The 19843-nt window shown below is 52.6% G+C and overlaps 1 protein-coding gene across 3 annotated transcripts in view; it reads right to left on the bottom strand.

Moving 5' to 3' along the window:
- The window catches only part of LOC132777439 (protein capicua homolog), a 44905-nt gene extending 26467 nt beyond the window's left edge, over positions 1–18438 (bottom strand). The window contains exons 1-2 of one of the 3 annotated variants that reach the window (XM_067461644.1): positions 18316–18438; positions 8319–11019 (exon numbers count right to left, since the gene is read on the bottom strand). In XM_067461644.1, coding sequence (XP_067317745.1) covers positions 8319–10980 — 2662 coding nt within the window. In that variant the 5' untranslated portion in view covers positions 10981–11019; positions 18316–18438. Of the gene's footprint in view, positions 1–8318; positions 11020–17327; positions 17541–18315 lie in introns of those variants that run through there. The other 2 variants (XM_067461642.1, XM_067461643.1) reach the window with 2 other exon arrangements.
- Positions 18439–19843: the final 1405 nt, after the last annotated feature.

Below are 19843 nucleotides of genomic sequence, written 5' to 3'. Positions count from 1 at the left end.
AGAGGCACTCCAAGAGGCCAGAGACTGGCCAAAGGACATTTAATCAACTACCAAACTCTGTTTTGTTTTTTGAAGTAAATGAAGTAAATACATATAACAATGGGTAATATTCTATCATAACATGACTATATTTGTGTCAGGAGCCACTTCAGAAACTGCAAGTCGCTTCTGGTGTGAGAGGATTGGCCGCCTGCAAGGACAATGGGCCGGATGTGTTACCATCCTGTGGGAGGCCTCCAGAGCTCACCCTGCTCCCCAGGTATAAACCCCTGACCTTTCAGACAGCAGTCCTACAGGCACAACCTGGGGATCACGACCAGACACAGTGAAGACATCTGCCCTTGCGCTATGCTGCTCTGCTGCTGAGTACGCATGCCCAGTGTGGAACACATCTCACCACACTAAAACAGTGGATGTGGCTCTTAATGAGACATGCCGCATCATCACGGGGTGTCTGCGCTCCACACCACTGGAGAAATTACACTGTCTAGCCGGTATTGCACCTCCTGACATCTGCTGGGAAGTGGCAGCCAATAGTGAAAGGACCAAGGCAGAGACATCTCCAGCTCATCCCGTTTGGGTATCAGCCAGCACGTCATTGTTGGTGGGGTTCAGAATGCTCTTTGATTGTAGGTGAACTATAAATCCCAAGAACTGCAACTCCCAAATGACAAAATCAAAAAATTTTGAGTGAAGGACATACATTGGGCTGTTAGGTGTCTTGTGTCCAAAGTTGGTGTCAATTTCCCCAAGTGGTTTTTGAGTTCTGTTAATCCCACAAACAAACATTACGTTTTTATTTATATAGTTGTGTTCGTATTATATAAAAGCCCTTAACATATCTCAGCCCTGCTCTGGTCGGTGGAACCAGTGCCGTCCAGTTAAGAAATTGTGTATGATTGTGTCCAACCCTGATCCAAGGCCTGCGCCCTGTAACACTGGATAACAGCACCCCTTTTTGAGATTGAGACCCTCTTTTGTTGTGCAATGCTCAATGACAACAAACGTGTTGTGATCTACTCCTTTGCAAAGCCTAGTATGCATGCCTGGGAAGGAGCAGAAGGCACAGGGGTGGGTTCTCTTCACCCACAAGCAGCAGGCACCCCCCTGTGAGCCCGGCCCCCTCGCTTGGGATGTCCCCATTCTGACCCTCCTTCCATTGGGCCCAACTGTAAGAAGAATCATAATCATGATGGTGGTGGTGAGGATGATGATGATGAGAATTAACGTTATAATAATATATAGCAATTATTTTACAATTATAATAATGCATGCCAAGGGGGGTGGACTACGTGGCTCATGTGGCCTCTTCCAATCCTATTACTCATCAAATCCTAGAGTTGGGAGAGACCTCATGGGCCATTATCCAGTCCAACCCGATTCTGCCCAGAAGCAGAAAATTGCATTCAGAGCATCCAGAGGAGGGCAACTCAAATGATCAAGGGTCTGGAGAACAATCCCTATGAGGAGCGACTTAAAGAGCTGGGCATGTTTAGCCTGAAGAAGAGAAGGCTGAGAGGAGATATGATGAGCGCCATGTATAAATATGTGAGAGGAAGCCACAGGGAGGAGGGAGCAGATCAAGGGTCTGGAGAACAAGCCCTATGAGGAGCGGCTTAAGGAGCTGGGCATGTTTAGCCTGAAGAAGAGAAGGCTGAGAGGAGACATGATGAGGGCCATTGATCAAGAGGTGAGGGAGGAGGGAGCAAGCTTGTTTTCTGCTTCCCTGTAGAACAGTGGTTCTCAGCCTGGGGTTCCTAGATGTTTTTGGCCTACAACTCCCAGAAATCCGAGCCAGTTTACCAGCTGTTAGGATTTCTGGGAGTTGTAGGCCAAAACACCTGGGGACCCACAGGTTGAGAACCACTGCTGTAGAAGAAGACACAATGGAACCATAGCTTCAAACTCCAAGAGAGGAGATATTCCACCTGAACATGAGGAAGAACTTCCTGACTGTGAGAGCCGTTCAGCAGTGGAACTCTCTGCCTTCCCCGGAGTGTGGTGGAGGCTCCTTCTTTGGAGGCTTTTAAACAGAGGCTGGATGGCTCTCTGTCAGGGGTGATTTGAATGCAATATTCCTGCTTCTTAGCAGAATGGGGTTGGACTGGATGACCCACCAGGTCTCTTCCAACTCTAGGATTCTATCCCCAACAGATGGCCATCCAGCCTCTGTTTCAAAGCCTCCATAGAAGGAGCCTCCACCACACTCTGGGGCAAAGAGTTCCACTGTTGAACAGCTCTCCTTACAGTCAGGAAGTTCTTCCTCATGTTTAGGTGGGATCTCCTTTCTTGTAGTTTGAAGCCCTGTCTCCATTGCGTGCTAGTCTCCAGGGAAGCAGAAGCCCTCCCTAGGACTTCCCTCACATATTTATCCATGACCCTCATCCTGGCTCCTCTCTGCCTTCTCTTCTGCAGGCTAAACATGCCCGGCTCTTTCAGCCGCTCCTCACAGGGCTTGTTCCCAGGGCTTGCCTTCCCAGAATAAGGAATCCCAAGCAATGTCCCTCATGCACTTTATGAGAGAGTTAGCATTGTCTGCACACCCTTTTATTTCCAAAATATTCATTCTACCTCACCAGCATTTTTAGAATTTTAACCATTACATTTGGCCCTGCCACAGGTTTTTTAATAGTGTCGTATTTTTGTTAATGTTCTGTTTTGTTATGATTTATTTATTTTTGCATTGTATTGTTGTTGTGTTTTTGCTAATGATGTACTTTGGGCTCGGCCTCTTGTAAGCCATACCGAGTCCTGTGGGAGATGGTAGCGGGATACAAATAAATAATAATAATTATTATTATTAGACTACTGCAATGCTACTGCAACGTTTAGACTACGCTCTCTACGTGGGGTTGCCTTTGAAGACTGCTTGGAAGCTTCAATTGGTCCAACGCTCGGCAGCCATTATACTAACAGGAGCAGCACTCAGGGAGCATACAACTCCTCTGTTGCGCCAACTCCACTGGCTACCAATTTGCTACTGGTCACAATTCAAAGTGCTGGCGTTGGCCTATAAAGTCCTAAATGGTTCTGGCCCAAGTTACCTATCCGAACGCATCTCCGCCTACGAACCCACTAGGACATTAAGATCTTCTGGGGAGGCCCTGCTCTCGATCCTGCCTGCAACACAGGCACGTTTGGCGGGGACGAGGGACAGGGCCTTCTCAGTGGTGGCCCCTCAGCCGTGGAACACCCTTCCTACGGACATTAGATCGGCCCCCTCATTAATGTTATTTCGGAGAAAAGTGAAAACCTGGTTATTTGAATAGGCATTTGGATAAGCAGTGCAATGAATATAGGAAAACGGAACTACGGACGACGAGCTGGATCATGATTCTAGTTATGAGACGCTATTGAGTTGTTTACTGATGTGTAATTACTTAGTGTATTATTGTGTTAATTGTTTTTCAATGGTTCGTATGATGCTAGCATTGAATTTTTGCTCTTGCTGTTGTTAACCGCGTTGAGTCGCCTAAGGGCTGAGAAACTGCGGCATACAAATACAGTAAATAAATAAAATAAATACATTATTCCCCAGAGCGTCGATCCTTTGAGTTGCCCTCTCCCTCTGGACACAGCATTCCAGCTGAGAGACAACATCTCTCATGATAAGGATAACGAGAATAAGAATGATAATGATTAGGTTCTTGTGGGTTTTTTCGGGCTATAGGGCCATGTTCTAGAGGCATTTCTCCTGACGTTTCGCCTGCATCTATGGCAAGCATCTTCAGAGGTTGAGAAGGTCTGTTGGAAGTAGGAAAAATGGGTTTATATATCTGTGGAATGGTTGTTGTGGGGCAAGGAAGAGACCATGAAAATGAACAAAATCTGGCTACCAGTATTAAAAAACTCTAAAATTATAACAGCTAAACAACAGAGAGGAAAAAACCAGGCACAGATTAACACCTCCCAGCAACAGATTTTCCCAGGCTCAGGCAGGCCTTCAAATGCTAATGAAGGTGATCAGCTGAAACATTCACACCTAGCTCCAGCAGGGAAGAGCTCCTTGCCCCACCCCAGCCATTCCACAGATATATAAACCCATTGTCCTAATTCCAAGAGACCTCACTCCCTCTGAGGATGCTTGCCATAGATGCAGGAGAAACGTCAGGAGAAAATGCCTCTAGAACATGGCTCTATAGCCCGAAAAAACCCACAAGAACCTAGTGATTCCAGCCATGAAAGCCTTCGATAATGATAATGATGATACTATGAAGGGTGATAAGATGAAGCCCTTGACCCCCCCCCCCATGCCAATCATGGGAGAGCCCCTCCCTCCCTCCTCCCCCTGGCAAGAGGCCCATCCCTTGGGGATTAAGCCCTGCTCTCAGCAGCAGCAGCAGAGTGGCATTCCTGGGATAATCTCTCAGAGAGAGGGATTGGGGGGGGGTGCAGCCCACTCATGGCTCTGTGTGTGTGTCGTGCACCACATGACCCCCCCCCCCCCTTCTTGGCCGCCCTTCCCAGAAGAGCCTCCTCCTCCTCCTCCTTCTCCCAGTGAGTCACCCTCTTCCTCCTCCTCCTCCTGCTGAGCCCTGACTCAATGCCTCCTCCTCCTCCTGCCCCCTCCCTCCTCTAGCAGCTGGAGGGGAGGGACACAGCACCCCCCCCCCCCAACCAGGCCTCAGCCAATAGGCTCCGAGGTGAAGTGAGGAGAGAAAGAGAGAGAAGGGGGGGGGGGGAGAGCCAAAATCCTCTCTCTTTGGCACATCGCACACACATCCCACTCTGGGCGCCCGTCCAGGCTTGGTCAGGGATGCTATTGTCAAAGTGTAGAGTGGGGTGAGTGTGTGTGTGTGTGTGGGGGGGGGGGGGGAGTAGATGGCAGGGAGAAAGGAAGGACACAAGGCACGACAACGCTCCCACACGCACAAGGCACCCACACGCACAAGGCACCCGCCAGGGCACGCTCACACACCAGGCACACTCACAATGTGTGATGCGCCTCCTTCTCCTCCTCTGATCACATGCGGATAACTCACCGCTGCCTGCCCCACGGAGACACGCACACACTGAGGGGCACAGGGGAGCCCCCCTACCCACCTACACTCAGGTATGGGTAACTCTGGGGCCCCCAACTCTGTGCCCACAGGGCAAGATTGTCTTCCTGCCCATCCCAGGACTTCGCTGCCCATCCCAGAGCTACCGCTGGAAACTACGCTGACCTTCACCATATTTATTTATTTACAACATGTTTACTTCGCCCTTCTGAACCCCCAAGGGGGACCCCCGAGCGGCTAACACTGGCAACAATTCGATGTCACAATCTATATAAATAAAAATGTAATGTTCAATGTATTGTCAAAGGCTTTCATGGCCGGAATCACTCAGTTCTTGTGGGTTTTTTCGGGCTATATGGCCATGTTCTAGAGGCATTTTTCCTGACGAAAAAGGCGAAACGTCAGGAGAAATGCCTCTAGAACATGGCCATATAGCCCGAAAAAACCCACAAGAACTGAATGTAATGTTCGTTTGTGGGGTTAACAGAACTCAAAAACCACTGTGCAAATGGACACCAAATTTGGACACAACGCACCTCTCAGGCCAACGAGTGACCATCACTCATAAACACACTGAAAAACACAGCGGAAGAGACTTAAAAACAAAAATTACATTACAACACATGTGCAAAACCACACACACACACATATACATGCAAGCGCACACATAGATATACAGATACACAAATATATACACACACAAAACACATATACACAGACTGGGCCACAGCAAAGCGTGGCAGGGGACAGCTAGTGTCATAATATGACAACAATATAAACCTATAAAAACACAATAGATTAAAACAATAACATATCTGTTTCCATATTCACATCTATGTCCTTGTTCCTCTTGCAAAGCGCCCCAAGTATGAGACCTGGGCAAGTGGGGCTGGGGTGGGGGCTACAAAGGGGGGGGGGAGACGCGGAGGAGGAAGAAGTGATACCAAACAGTGTATTAAGCTAAAGAATGGAAGAAAGCAGTGCCAACAAGGCTCCGTTCCTGGGGGAGGAAATAGCCAGCCCCTGCCCTCCATGCCCAGGGGCCAAGAGGGCAACGAGACACGTGTGCATGGCATATATTTGCATCTATATAAATATATCTGCATATATTATAGACCTATTCATCGGCATGTCAACAAGCGCACCCTGCTCCTCCCGCCTGGGTTTGGGCAAAGCGCCCGGCCCTGCCCTGGCTGCAACCCGTGATCATGCTCCTGCATATGTGTGTGTTGTGTGACCCAGGCAGCCTCCTGGTACATGCATGTGGCATACCACGGAAAAGGAATGGCTGATGCCGGATGCTGGGGCATGCAGCCCCATTTGGATGAGGGGATGTGTGTGCTCCTGGGTTGCACCACCTGAGCGCATGCAGGAGAATGGCACACAGTCCGGAAACGTTTGGGGAGGGGGCTCACAGCAATGCCTCTGCCCCCCAAGTGCAGTTGGTTGCGCCCTGCTGGAGCGTGCCAAGGGGCCCCTCGCCCGTGTGGGAGAAGGCACACGCACGCTCCAATCTGGATCTGGTGCCCCCCAGGGATAAAAATAGAGCTGAGAGCAGGGAGGCGGTAGCCTTGGTTACCGGTTGCCGAGAGACAGCCAAGCGCCCTGGAGATGCTGCTGCTGCGGGAGGAGGGAGAGGGGGCCCAAGCCAGGGAAGCCCCCTTCCCCTCCAGTGCAGTGCAACAGAGGCAACCCCCTCCCGTGGCCCCTGCAATGCAAACCACAGGGCCCATTCTTGCGCCAAGGTCGGGCCAATTCCTCCAATCATCAATGGCCCCATTGCCGGACATGAAGCTCACCCTCCCCCCCCCCCGATGAAGGGAATGCACCCCCAAAGGTGAGGGCCCACGCACACCCAATGGGAACACAGTGCAGAAGCCAATGAGGAAAAAGCAAGGGGCGCAAGCGAGGCTCACGTGCCAAGCCCGCTCCAAGCGGGCGAGCGATGGAGGCCCTTCCCTGCTCAGCCTTTCTATGGAAAATCACCAAGCCAGTCACTAACACAGACTCGTTCTGCCTGCTGCAGTTTGGCCACAGTGCTACGGAACTCCAGATTCCATAGGCGGAGAAGCAAGGGCCCAAGGGGCCACCGTACACTGCTTAGCCAGTATTGCACCACCTGACATCCGCCGGGAAGTGGCAGTCAATAGTGAAAGGACCAAGGCAGAGACATCTCCAGCTCATCCCCGTTTGTGTATCAGCCAGCACGTCAATGACTTAAATCCAGACATAGTTTTCTAAGATCTACAGAGACACTAGCTGGAACACCTCAGCAAGCGAGAGTCCAAAAGTGGCAGGCTCAAACCCAGCACCTCAACCAATGGCTGATACCCAATGAGAGACTCCCCCCTGGGCACACAGAGGACTGGGTGACCTGGAAGGCACTGAACAGACTGCGCTCTGGCCCCACGAGATGCAGAGCCAACCTTCAGAGATGGGGCCACAAAGTGGAATCCACGGCATGTGAGTGCGGAGAAGAGCAAACCACTGACCACCTGCTGCAATGCACCCTGAGCCCTTCTTCCACATGATGCACAAGGGAGGACCTTCTTGCAGCAACACCAGAGGCACTCCAAGGGGCCAGAGACTGCTCAAAGGACATTTAACCAACTACCAAACTCACAAGTTTTGTATTTTTCTGTTTGTTTGCTTTGTTCTGTTAGAAATGTAATATAATGGACTGGTTGCTCTGACACGACAAATAAGGGGCCACCGTCACCAGATCGGGAAGTAAATAAAAGGAGCCCTGCAAGGCTCATGCCTCAAACGCCACAGGGTCTGCGCGCACCCACAATGCGTTATTTCCCGAAAGTGCCCAAACAGCGCCTTCGAAAACAAGGGCACAAGGGCTGCCAGACCAATCCAGGACATGTCCATCTCGACTGGTCAGTGCAACATTAAGACGGCCTCCTAGTTTTCCAAAGTCTGTTTGGCACAGGCAAGCAGCCCACGAGTCTCCTCAACCAGCCAGTTGCCCAGAACTGGAGGAGCCAAAGCATCACCGCATTATCTCAAGGTAAACAGCACTGGGCGCCCAACTAAGAAGAGCCACAGCAACCCAGAGGCCCCTGCGCATGGCGGCCTCCTGACCCCCACCATCTCACTCCCCATAGCCAGCCCCTCCGCAAGCCAGAAGAGTGCTGGGAGTTGCAGTCCAGCATCTGTATTGGGGGTGCTTGAATTGTGCCTTTTCCTCATGGCAGATTGGGGTTGGACTAGATGGCCCACGTGGTCTCTTCCAACCCTAAGATCACACGTGTTCCATAAGCTCAGGTGGACACGGCGCAAAGCGGAGGCGGCGCAGGAGGGGGCACTTACCGGTGCCGGGGCGTCCCATGATGATCTCCTTCTTGGGGGCCGGGTGGCTGGTGTACTCCCCGGGGACGATGACCGGGAGCAGGGCGGCGGGCGAGGGGTGGAAGGCCACAGGCTGGAAGGGGCAGGGCGGTGGCGGCTGGGCCTGCTCGGGGGTGGAGGAGGGCTGGCCGGAGGGCAGCGCCCGGCCCGCGTTGATGGGCACCGGCGCCTGCAGCTGCCCCTTCCCGGCCAGCAGCTCCTTGGGGGCGGCCTTCCCTGCCCGGGGGCCGCCCTCGCGCAGGGGCTTCTCCGTGAACTTGGAGGGCGGCAGCAGGAGCGGCACATCCGGGTTGCGCACGATGACCGGGGAGTCCCTCTGGACGGCGGGCACCCTGCGCACACTAGGGCCCGGGTCGCAGGTCAGGCTGGCCGGGGGTGGCACCAGCAGCAGCGGGGAGGCCTGCTGGGAGCGGGAGGCGGCGGCCGAGAAGGGCCCCCCCGCGGCCGGGGAGACGGACCGGAAGCCGGCCGGCGTGGATGGGGTGGGCGTGTGGGAGACGGACTCCACCCCTGAGTCCAGGCTGTCACTCTTGTGGAAGTCGGCCGCAGAGCCGGGGCCCATGACACCCATGACGCCCACGCCGGGGCCCATCATTGTCCCGTGGTGGGCCTCGGCGGCCTTGCGCTTGCTGGGGCTCATGGGCACCGTGAAGGTCAGGTTGGTGGGGAAGGCGGCGATGCCGGAGTGGTGCCGCTCGCGGGAGGCCGAGGAGGCGCCGTGGTGCAGCATCTCGGGGCTCAGGACGGCGCCCTTGGGGGTGCTGGCGCTGACGTGGCGGCTGCGGGCGGCGGCCGCCCTCTGGATGACCGGGGAGGCGTTGATGGGGCTGAAGTTGGCCGGGCGGAAGCCGAAGAGCGGGGAGGGCGACGGGGAGGGGGCCGGGGAGAAGGGCGACTGGTTGGAGACGGGGGAGAAGGAGGGGGTCCCCGAGCGGGAGCTGCCCAGCGAGACCAGCATGACGGCCGCCTCGCACTCGTCGAACTCGAAGCGGGAGAGGTCAGCGGGGGCCACCAGGCGGGGGCGGGAGTCCCCCCGGGCGCTGGAGGCCTCGCTGTCCCGGGAGGTCTCGTCCCAGTCGAACTCTGCGCTGCCCTCCCGCAGCCCGCTGGCCCGGCCCTCCGAGAGGCTCTCCATCTCCTTGGTGCGCATGGAGAGGTGCCGGGAGCAGTAGCCGCGCCGCTGGGACTCCTTCATGCAGCCCTCGCGGGAGCACAGCCGCCGCCACTGCTTCCCGTTGAACTTCTTGCGGATCCCGTTCGGGGTGCAGACCACGTCCCCCTTCTTGTACTTCTGCTGCGCCGCCGTCAGCGGGGTGCGCGACCGCGAGGAGCCCGGTGTGCTGCACTTGTCCACTGAGACCACGCTGCTGCTACGGCTCCCGCTGCCGGCTTCGGGGCTCAGGAGCGGGGAGGGCCCCTCGGGCAGCAGGCGCGGGAAGGGCGGCGATTTGGGCGGGGAAACCACCTGTGGGGGCAGCACCGCCGACACCAGCTTCTCCTCCACGGCCCTCACGCCGGCGCTGATCTTGGAGACCTCCGCATCCTCTGGGTGCTTCGCCTCGGGGCAAGGGAGGGACAGCGGCGGCAGTGGCAACGGTGGCACCCCCTCCTCCTCCTCCTCTTCCCGCACTGACGGGGGAGGCCTTTCAGGGGGCTCGCCCTCCCCCTCACAGCTCCAGGGCGGCCGCAGGAGGCGCAAGGCAGAGCGGGGCAGCCAGGACGAGTCCTTCCGCGTGGATGTGGCTCCCCCTGGCCCTGGGAGGATGATGGGTCCGGTGAAGCGCACTTTGTAGGAGGCCGGCTTGGTGCTGACCTCGACCACGGTGCCCTCTCGGTAGGCGGCGGTAGCCTCTTCTTCGGGGCCCACACAAGCGCACACTGCAGTTCCCACGGCCAGGGCACCCGGCGGAGGGACATCGTCCAAGACCACCTCCACGGAGCCCGGGGCCCCCTCGTAGAAGGCCGTGGCCCGGTCCCCCAGGAACTGCACCCCCAGGCCCTGTCCACGCCGGACCTGCTTGACCACAGCCGGGAGGAAGAGACCCTCGCGTCGGGCCAGCACCCTCTGAGAGCGCAACTGTCGCAGGTCGAAGCCCCCCCGGAAGCGGGCCCCCCAGGCGTCCCCCGGGCCCCTCTCGGTCTCGTCTGCTGAGTGCTCACTGGCCGTGTCCGTGCTGGAGGAGGGGCAGCGCCGGGGGGCTTCCTCCAGGAGCGGGGTCCCCGACGTCGAGGCCCCCGACACCCCCTCGCCGGGCTCCTCTCCTTCTCCTCCTCCCCCCGGGGGCTGCTTCCTGCAGGGAACGCGGGCCTTGAAAGCGGCCGTCTTGCGGTTCAGGGAGGCCTCGGCCCCGCCCGCCTCGGGCCCCATGTCCGTCTCCGCCTCGGGGGGCAGTGCGTAGGGGTCGCCCTGGGCCCCCGACATCTCCACAAAGGTCAGGGAATGCTTTGCGTCCGGATCCTCCGCCGGCTCCACCTCTTCCTCCGGCCGGGGCTCCTCGCCTTCCGCGGCCGTCCTGCGCTTCTGGGCTTTGGCTCGCGTCGAGGGCGGAGAGCGACCGCTGCTATTGCTGCTACTGCTGCCCGAGGAGGAAGAGGAGGGGGCGGCCTTCCTCGCCGGTTTCATCTTCTTCTCCCGTCTGGGATGCAAACTCACTCGGGGGAGCTGGAAAAAAAGAAGAAGGAAAGCGGGTGAGGAGGGGGGGGCACTCATCCGGTCAGAATCTCCCTCTAATACAGACCCCAGAGATTAGGAAAGTTCCTTTTTCAGGCTCTCCCCTGCCCCCAATTTCATGGGGACCACAAAGGGAAAACCCGCAAGGTCCGCTCCGAGTTCCCCCAAGTAATCACTTGTGTCCCCCCCCCCCCCCAACTCTGTGGCTATCCCAATGATACTTCCAGCCGGGGGAGGATGTTGCAGGACCCATAGTTGCCCAAGAGGATGCTGGGAGGGGTCCCAAAGCTGAACGGAAATATGATTTGGATCATGTGATTTTATGCTTTTTAATGGGTTTGTTTTCAATGTTTTTGTTTATTTACCAACGTATTAATACATGGCATTGAATTGTTGCCTTGGTCAGGCCGCCCTGAGTCCCCTTCCGGGTTGAGAAGGGTGGGAGATAAAGGGGGGAAATCAATAATAAACAATAAATAAATAAGCGCAAAAAGCACAAAAGGACACACATCCCCCACACACACACACAGGGCTCCCACCTCAACTCCACTAGCCCCACTTGAACTGCCATGGCTCCACGCTATGGAATCCTGGGATTTGTAGTTTGGCGTGTCACCAGCATTCAGCAGAGGACGCTTTATTGCACCGCTCCATCCCAGCCTGAGAGGATCTGCTAAACCAAACCCCAAAGATCGCAATCGGAAGAGGAGGGGTCCTCTGGGAGGCCTTTCCCCTCCTCTACCAAAGGAATGCAACCTGCAACTCCCAGGATTCCATTGCATGGGGTGGGGGGGGCACTCATTCCCACCCAGTGAATTTAAGACGAAGGCAGGCCCAGCGTTTCTCCCCCTCCTCCCCCAGGAAAGCACTCCAAGGACACATGGAAACGCAATGGATTGGGGCCAGGAGGAGGAGGAGGAGGAGGAGGGAAGGGCCCCCAGCCTCAGCAGCAGAGGGCTCCACCAAAGGAAGCGGGCAGAAATTGGAATGGAAGAATTGCAAAATTAAAGTAGCCTAATTAATCCATCTTGGTGGCAATTGGTATAGATCAGCTCATTACAGAAATATATCATCACAAAGGAAGCCCCCCCCCCTCCCCTGGAGCACTAAGATTATTCGAATTTGTCTGCAATTTATTTATTTATTTATCTTAATTTTTTATGCCCCACCCTACTCAGGGTAGCTTATAGCTGGCAATGATTCGATGCCCCTATATACATATAATAAAAAAATTACATATAAATAATTTTATGCAAATTTTTATGCAAATAATTTATATGCAACTACAACTAAATCAATTCAATTTTTTTAAAAAAAAAAACTGTTCTGTGACCAGTTGTTGTTCATTCGTTCAGTCGTCTCTGGCTCTTCGTGACCTCATGGACCAGCCCACGCCAGAGCTCCCTGTTGGCCGTTACCACCCCCAGCTCCCTCAAGGTCTCTGTGACCAGAGAGTCTATCAAAAGCTTGTCCGTAGTCCAATGACAACCCGATCCAAGAACAAGTCCCACAAACATACCAGGCCATTCAGGAAACACAATCCGGGTTGTTCAATGGATTGGGATTAGTTTGGGAACCAGATTCAAAACAGGTTCTGGGGTGTCATAACTTTTTCAGGCTGTGTGGCCACATTATTATTATTATTATTATTAACAACTTTATTTATACCCCGCAAAATCTCCGGAAGGACTCGATGCAGCTTACAAAGGCCAAGGCCGCAACAAACAACAACATACGAATATCACAATAAAACTCATAAGCAAATAGTAAAACGTTCAGTTGCTGCTCTTAGTTTGGAACTTAGTTTGGAGAACCCAAGCTTATAAATGGCTCTCAGCACCACACTTTGCATAGATGGTACTATTATCCACTCAGGACATGCAGAATTCATGACTATGCTGGAGAAGAGTGTGGAGAGTGGGAACAGCTGTTGGAATCTCAGGCTTCTCTCTTCTGGTAGGAGGACTCCCGAATTTTCAACTCATGACTTGTGTCTCTGTATTTTAACATGTTTTTATGTATCTTTATAGGGTTTTTTTTGCAGTGTTCATGTGTTTTAATCATGCTGCAACCTGCCTCCAGCCACAAGGAGAGCTGGGTAAGAGATGAAATAATAATAATAGTAATAATAATAATAATAATAATAATAATAATAGTTATTATTATTATTAGTATGGATCATAAGCCGAATCATGGGGAGCGGGGACACAATACACTTTGGGGAAGCTCTGTGGACCATTTCTGGGTCTGAACGTGCAAATAAGGATCTGGAAATTAAAAGTATTTTCCCGTTCCTGTTCTGTGTGCCTCCGGCCCCTAAAGGTAAAGGTTTTTCCCTGGCATTAAGCCATGTTGTGTCCAACTCTGGGACTCTGGTGTTCATCTCCATTTCTAAGCCAAAGAGCCGGCTTTGTCCATAGACACCTCCAAGGTCATGTGGCCAGCATGACTGCATAGAATCATAGAATCAAAGAGTTGGAAGAGACCTCATGGGCCATCCAGTCCAACCCCCTGCCAAGAAGCAGGAATGTTGCATTCAAATCACCCCTGACAGATGGCCATCCAGCACGGAGAGCCATTACCTTCCCGCTAGAGTGGTACCTATTGATCTACTCACATTTGCATGTTTTTGAATTGCTAGACTGGCAGAAGCCAGGGCTGACAGCGGGAGCTCACCCTGCTCCCTGCATTCGAACCTGTGGCCTTTTGGTATGCAAGTTCAGCAGCTCAGTGGTTTAACCTGCTGCACCACCGGCTCCTTCTACACTGCCATATACGATCCAGATTATAATCCGCTTTGAAGTGGATTATACAGCAGTGTAGACTACGGTGTAGGCCCCTAATGCACAGCTTTATACAACCCACCTTGAACTGGATTATCTGGCAGTGTGGACTCAGATAACCCAGTTCAAAGGTGTTGTCTTATTGATAATGTCGCATATCTTATTGTCCATGTTTTTTTTATTTTAATTGCTTGTATTGTTGTTATTATTGCTTGTATTGTTGTATTTGGGCTCGGCCTCATGTAAGCCGCACCGAGTCCCTTGGGGAGTACAAATAGTTATTATTATTATTATTATTATTATTATTATTATTATTCAAAGCAGATATTGTGGATGATCTCCCTTGACATTCTGGGTGATTGATTGATTTATTATTTATTGATTGATGACATTTCTATGCCGCCCTTCTCACCCCAAAGGGGACTCAGAGTAAATACAATATATTATATTATTAGCATAGTGCAATATTAGTAACATACATTTCCATATTGTACTACACCAGCATACTGTAATATTATTAGTAATATAAAATATATAATTTTATATTGTATTGTTATTAGTATTATATTGTATGACATTATTTTATTATCACTATTATATGTGTATACAATATTTAGCACAGTACAATATTAGTATTATGTATTACTATTTTTTTTGTCGTGTTAGGAGTGACTTGAGAAACAGTGGGTTAAGCCCCTCCTGTGCCGGCAGGACTGAAGACCGATAGGTCGCAGGTTCGAATCTGGGGAGAGGCAGATGAGCTCCCTCTATCAGCTCCAGCTCCTCATGTGGGGACATGAGAGAAGCCTCCCACAAGGATGATAAAACATCAAACATCTGGGCGTCCCCTGGGCAACGTCCTTGCAGACGGCCAATTCTCTCACAACAGGAGCGACTTGCAGTTTCTCAAGTCGCTCCTGACACACAAAAAACCCAATATAGTAATACATAATACTAATGTACTATATTACTATATTGTAATGTTAGTACAATATGGAAATGTATGTTTTGCTTTATGAGTTTTATTGTTGTATTTGTTATGCTGTTTTATTGAGGGCCTTGGCCTTTGTAAGCCACACCAAGTCCTTTGGGAGATGTTAGCGGGGTACAAATAAAGTTAATAATAATAATAATAATAATACTATACCACTATACTGTAGTGGTATAGTGCAACACCCAAGGCACTCCAAGTGTCCAGCGACTGGTCAAATGACATTTAATAGAATGCCATGTCTGCAAAGTTTGTGTTTTGTTTGTTTGTTTGCTTGTAATACAATACAACTGTTTTGGTTCGCTCCTGACACGATAAATAAATAAAATAGCACTATACTGTAATATTGTTAGTAATATTACATGTGATACAATAGTATACTTCTTATATTTTACTAGCTGTCCCCTGCCAGGCGTTGCTGTGGCCCAGTCTGTTGATCTGGAAAATAAAATAATGAGCAAGCGTTGGTTTCTAATCTATGTAATTTCTTTATGGGTTGATGTGTAAGTGTTGATGTGGAGAGTGACTGGTTTGCCTACTCTGGAACATGCAACAAATCATTGTCCTTCTTTAAGGGTTTCTTTCAAATCTCTGTGTCTGAATCATATCTATCTATCTATATCTATAACTGGATGGCTCTCTGTCAGGAGGGCTTTGATTATGTTTTCTTGCCCTGATGAAGAGAGTTGGATTGGGTGGCCTTAAGTATTTTCTGATGGTCATGGGGGTTTTGTATGGGAAGTTTGCCCCGATTCTGTCGTTCGTGGAGTTCAGAATGCTCTTTGATTGTAGGTGAACTGTGAATTCCAGTGACTACAACTCCCAAATGTCAAGGTCTATTTCCCCCAAACTCCATCTGTGAGCATATTTGGGCATATGGAATATTCATGCCAAATTTGGTCCAGATCCATCATTGTTTGAGTCCACAGTGCTCTCTTGATGTAGGTGAACTACAACTCCCAAACTCAAGGTCATTGCCTACCAAACCCTTCCAGTATTTTCTGTTGGTCGTGGGGTTTCTGTGTGAAAATTTGGTCCACTTCTATAATTTGTTGGTTTCAGAATGCTCTTTGATTGTAGGTGAACTATAAATCCCAGCAACTACAACAATTCCCAAATGTCAAGCTCTATTTTCCCCAAGCTCCATCAGTGTTCACATTTGGGCATATAGAGTATTTGTGCCAAGTTTGGTCCAGATCCATCATTGTTTGAGTCCACAGTACTCTCTGGATGTTGGTGAACTACAACTCCCAAATTCAAGGTCAATGCCCACCAAACCCTTCCAGTATTTTCTGTTGGTCATGGAAGTTCGGTGTGCCAAGTTTGGTTCAATTCCATCACTGATGGATTTCAGAATGCTCTTTGATTGTAGGTGAACGATAAATCCCAGCAACTACAACTCCCAAATGAGAAAATCATAAATTTTTTTGAGTGACGGTCACTCCTTGTATTGTGAGATGTTTTCTTGCCAAATTTGGTGTGATTTCGTTCATTGGTTCTTTTGTTTTTAAGGTACTCATTATGCAAAGAGCATTTATATACATATACTCAGTTCTTGTGGGTTTTTTCTGCATCTATGGCAGGCATCCTAAGAGGGAGTGAGGTCTGTTGGAATTAGGACAATGGGTTTATATATCTGTGGAATGACCAGGGTGGGACAAAGAACTCTTGTCTGCTGAAGCTAGGGGTGAATGTTTCAACTGACCACCTTCATTAGCATTTGAAGGCCTGGCTGAGCCTGGGAAAATCTTTTGTTGAGAGGTGTTAAGATGTGCAGATATATAAACCCAATTTTCCTACTTCCAACAGACCTCACTCCCTCTGAGGATGCCTGCCATAGATGCAGGCGAAACGTCAGGAGAAATGCCTCTGGAACATGGCCATATAGCCCGAAAAAACCCACAAGAACTGAGTGATTCCAGCCATGAAAGCCTTCGACAATATATATATATATTGTATATATATATGGAATAGAATAGATAGATAGATTAGTATTAGTATTATATTGTAACTCATTATAATATTATTGTAGTATTTGGCTGTGTGGGAGGGGACTCCGCCTGCCTCCAAGCAGGGCCTTGTTGCCCCCCAGGAAGGGCAGGGAGGGGGGAGGCGCTTCGGGCAGAGGAAGTAAACAGGAAGTAAACAGGAAGTAGGGCGGGACATGGCTTTGCTGTCCATCCAAATACCCCTCCCTCCCAGAAAGGCCACTTCCCCTTGACCCCAGGGAACCCCCCAAAAGGGAAACCCTGCCCCCTCCTCTCCCTCCCCATTGGAGAGAGGGCGATGACGTCACGGCCCTCTGCTTATGCTCAGGGGCGCCCTTGTTCCCTTAAAGCCCCCCCCCCCGGCTTCTGGGCCCCTTTCTCTGGAGGGTCTCCACTTCCGGGTTTATTCAGGGGGAGGTAAACTTGGAGATTCCAACTTCCGCCTTGCCACCCCCCCTTTCCCTCCTTCCGCCCCCTCCCCTTCCCCGTGACCCTTGATCCCTCCCTCCCCACCCCCCATTTCCTGCGACCCCTGACCTCTTGCCTCCTCCAGCCCCACTTCCGGGTCCTCTTGGGGAAGCGTGACCTCTACTTCCTTCCTTCCTTCCTCCTCAGGTGGGGGGCGCTCTTCCTCCTCCTCCTCCTCCGGCGCCCCCTCCCCTCTCTGCCAGCCGGAGCCCCCTCTCGGCCGCTTTTTACTCCAACAGACAAAATGGTGAATGAATCCGGACCAGCTGGAGGCGCCGCCCAATCCGAGGCCACAACTCCGTGACGGGCAGGCCGCGCGGCCAATCACCGTGCGCGAGGGATGGCGCATTGCCCCGCCCCTTCTCCCCCCGTCAGACGGGCACCAAGCGCCGCCTATCGGTGCCTCAGAGGGACAGGGAAGCCCCGCCCCTCAAGGGAGAGGAGCACTTACAGTAGCCAATCGCAGACGAAATGGGCGGGAACCAGAGACATTCCCTAATGAGGACCAAGGGGCGGAGTTAAAGGCCTTGGGCTTGTTTACTTGGCGCCGGAGGGGCAGGATGGGAGTTGTAGTCCTTTGAGTCCCCTCCGGCCCTCCCTCCTTCCAACTCCCGGCGCCTAGGAGTTATTGTGCGAGGGAGGAGGGGCAAAAGGGAACCCGGAAGTCCGGACTACAACTCCCGGGGTGCACCGCGAGCGAGGCCCCGCCCCCATTTCCCCTCAGTCGCTCTCCCAGGCGAGGGAGGTGCCGGATGTTTGTCTCCTTGCAGCAGCCGAAAGAGTCTGTAGGTGAATCCTGAGAGACTACAGCTCCCACAATGCTTTCCATCATTGGCCTCCGCGCAAGGCTTCACGGGACTTGTAGTCCTCGGGGCGGCCCTCTCTGCAGGATGTCCCCGGGGAAAGACTACAGCTCCCGTCAGGCCCCGCGGAGCCAACTCTTGAGGAGGAGGAGGAGGAGGGGGGCTCCCAGCCCGGCGCCCCCTCCCTCCTTCCCTCCCTCCCTCCCTCTGGGGGGGGCCTCATTTGCATGCCATTAGCATGCGCTTCCACTCACCGCTCCGGGCCCGCCGGCCTCTCTCTCTCTCTCTCCGCGCTGGGCCTGCTCGGCTCTCCCTCAGCAACAGCGGAAGCCTCCTCCGCGGCCAATCAGCGCCCGCGCCGGGACCCCCTCCCTCCTTCCCCCACGTGGGGCGCGAGGGGCGGCCAATCCCAACCCGGGGCGGCCGAGGGATGAGGTCACCGCCACGGCCCCGCATTGGCCCCTGCCGCCGAGCCCGGCAGCCAATCCCGGCGCGCCTTGCCCAGAGACGCGGAAGTCGGGAAAGAGAGAGGGCTCCTCCTTCTCGGCGGCGGCGCGTGGACACGTGTCCGGACACACGTGTGCACGCAAACAGGTCCTCACGTGCAGCTCAAAGGAAAGCCCCGCCCACCCGCAATTCATCCTAACGTCAGTCAACCTTTGTTTACAGGCGCCTTTGGAACTCCCCGCCTCAGTATGTCGAATCAGAGAATCCTAGAATTGGGAGAGACCTGGAGGACCAAGAAGCAGGACAATCGCGTTCAAAGCACCCCCGACAGATGGGCCACCCAGCCTCTGCTTCAAAGCCTCCAAGGAAGGAACTTCCTTCCGCTGGACTCCGAGGCAGAGAGTTCCACAGCTGAACATAGAATCCTAGAGGGAAGAGACCTCATGGGCAATCATCCAGTCCAACCCCATTCTGCCAAGAAGAAGGACAGTCGCATTCAAAGCACTCCCGACAGATGGCCATCCAGCCCCAAAGCTTCCAAAGAAGGAGCCTTCATTTACAGGCGCCTTTGGAACTCCCCGCAACAGTATGTCGAATCAGAGAGTCCTAGAATTGGGAGAGACCTGGTGGACTAAGAAGCAGGACAGTCGCGTTCAAAGCACCCCCGGCAGATGGCCACCCAGCCTCTGCTTCTAAGCCTCCAAGGAAGGAACTTCCGCTGGACTCCGAAGCAGAGAGTTCCACAGCTGAACATAGTATCCTAGAATTGGGAGAGACCTGGCGGCCCATCCAGTCCAACCCCATTCTGCCAAGAAGCAGGAATATTGCATTCAAAGCACCCCTGACAGATGGCCATCCAGCCCGTGTTTAAAAGCTTCCAAAGAAGGAGCCTCCACCACACTCCGGGGCAGAGAGTTCCACTGCTGAACGGCTCTCACAGTCAGGAAGTTCTTCCTCATGTTCAGATGGAATCTCCTCTCTTGTAGTTTGAAGCCATTGTTCCCTTGCGTCCTAGTCTCCAGGGAAGCAGAAAGGAAGCTTGCTCCCTCCTCCTCCTCCCTGTGGCTTCCTCTCACATATTTATACATGGCTATCATATCTCCTCTCAGCCTTCTCTTCTTCAGGCTAAACATGCCCAGCTCCTTAAGCCGCTCCTCATAGGGCTTGTTCTCCAGACCCTTGATAATTTTAGTCGCCCTCCTCTGGACACATTCCAGCTTAGAGTCAATATCTCTCTTCAATGGTGCTGCCCAGAATTGGACACAATATTCCAGATGTGGTCTGACCAAATCGGAATAGAGCATGGGGAGCAGGACTTCCCTAGATCTGGACACT

This window comes from Anolis sagrei, chromosome Y (assembly GCF_037176765.1).
Source record: "Anolis sagrei isolate rAnoSag1 chromosome Y, rAnoSag1.mat, whole genome shotgun sequence".
NCBI classification, from domain to species: domain Eukaryota; kingdom Metazoa; phylum Chordata; class Lepidosauria; order Squamata; family Dactyloidae; genus Anolis; species Anolis sagrei.
Note: the sequence above shows the minus strand (reverse complement) of the source record. Positions and strands in the feature narration are given on the sequence as shown.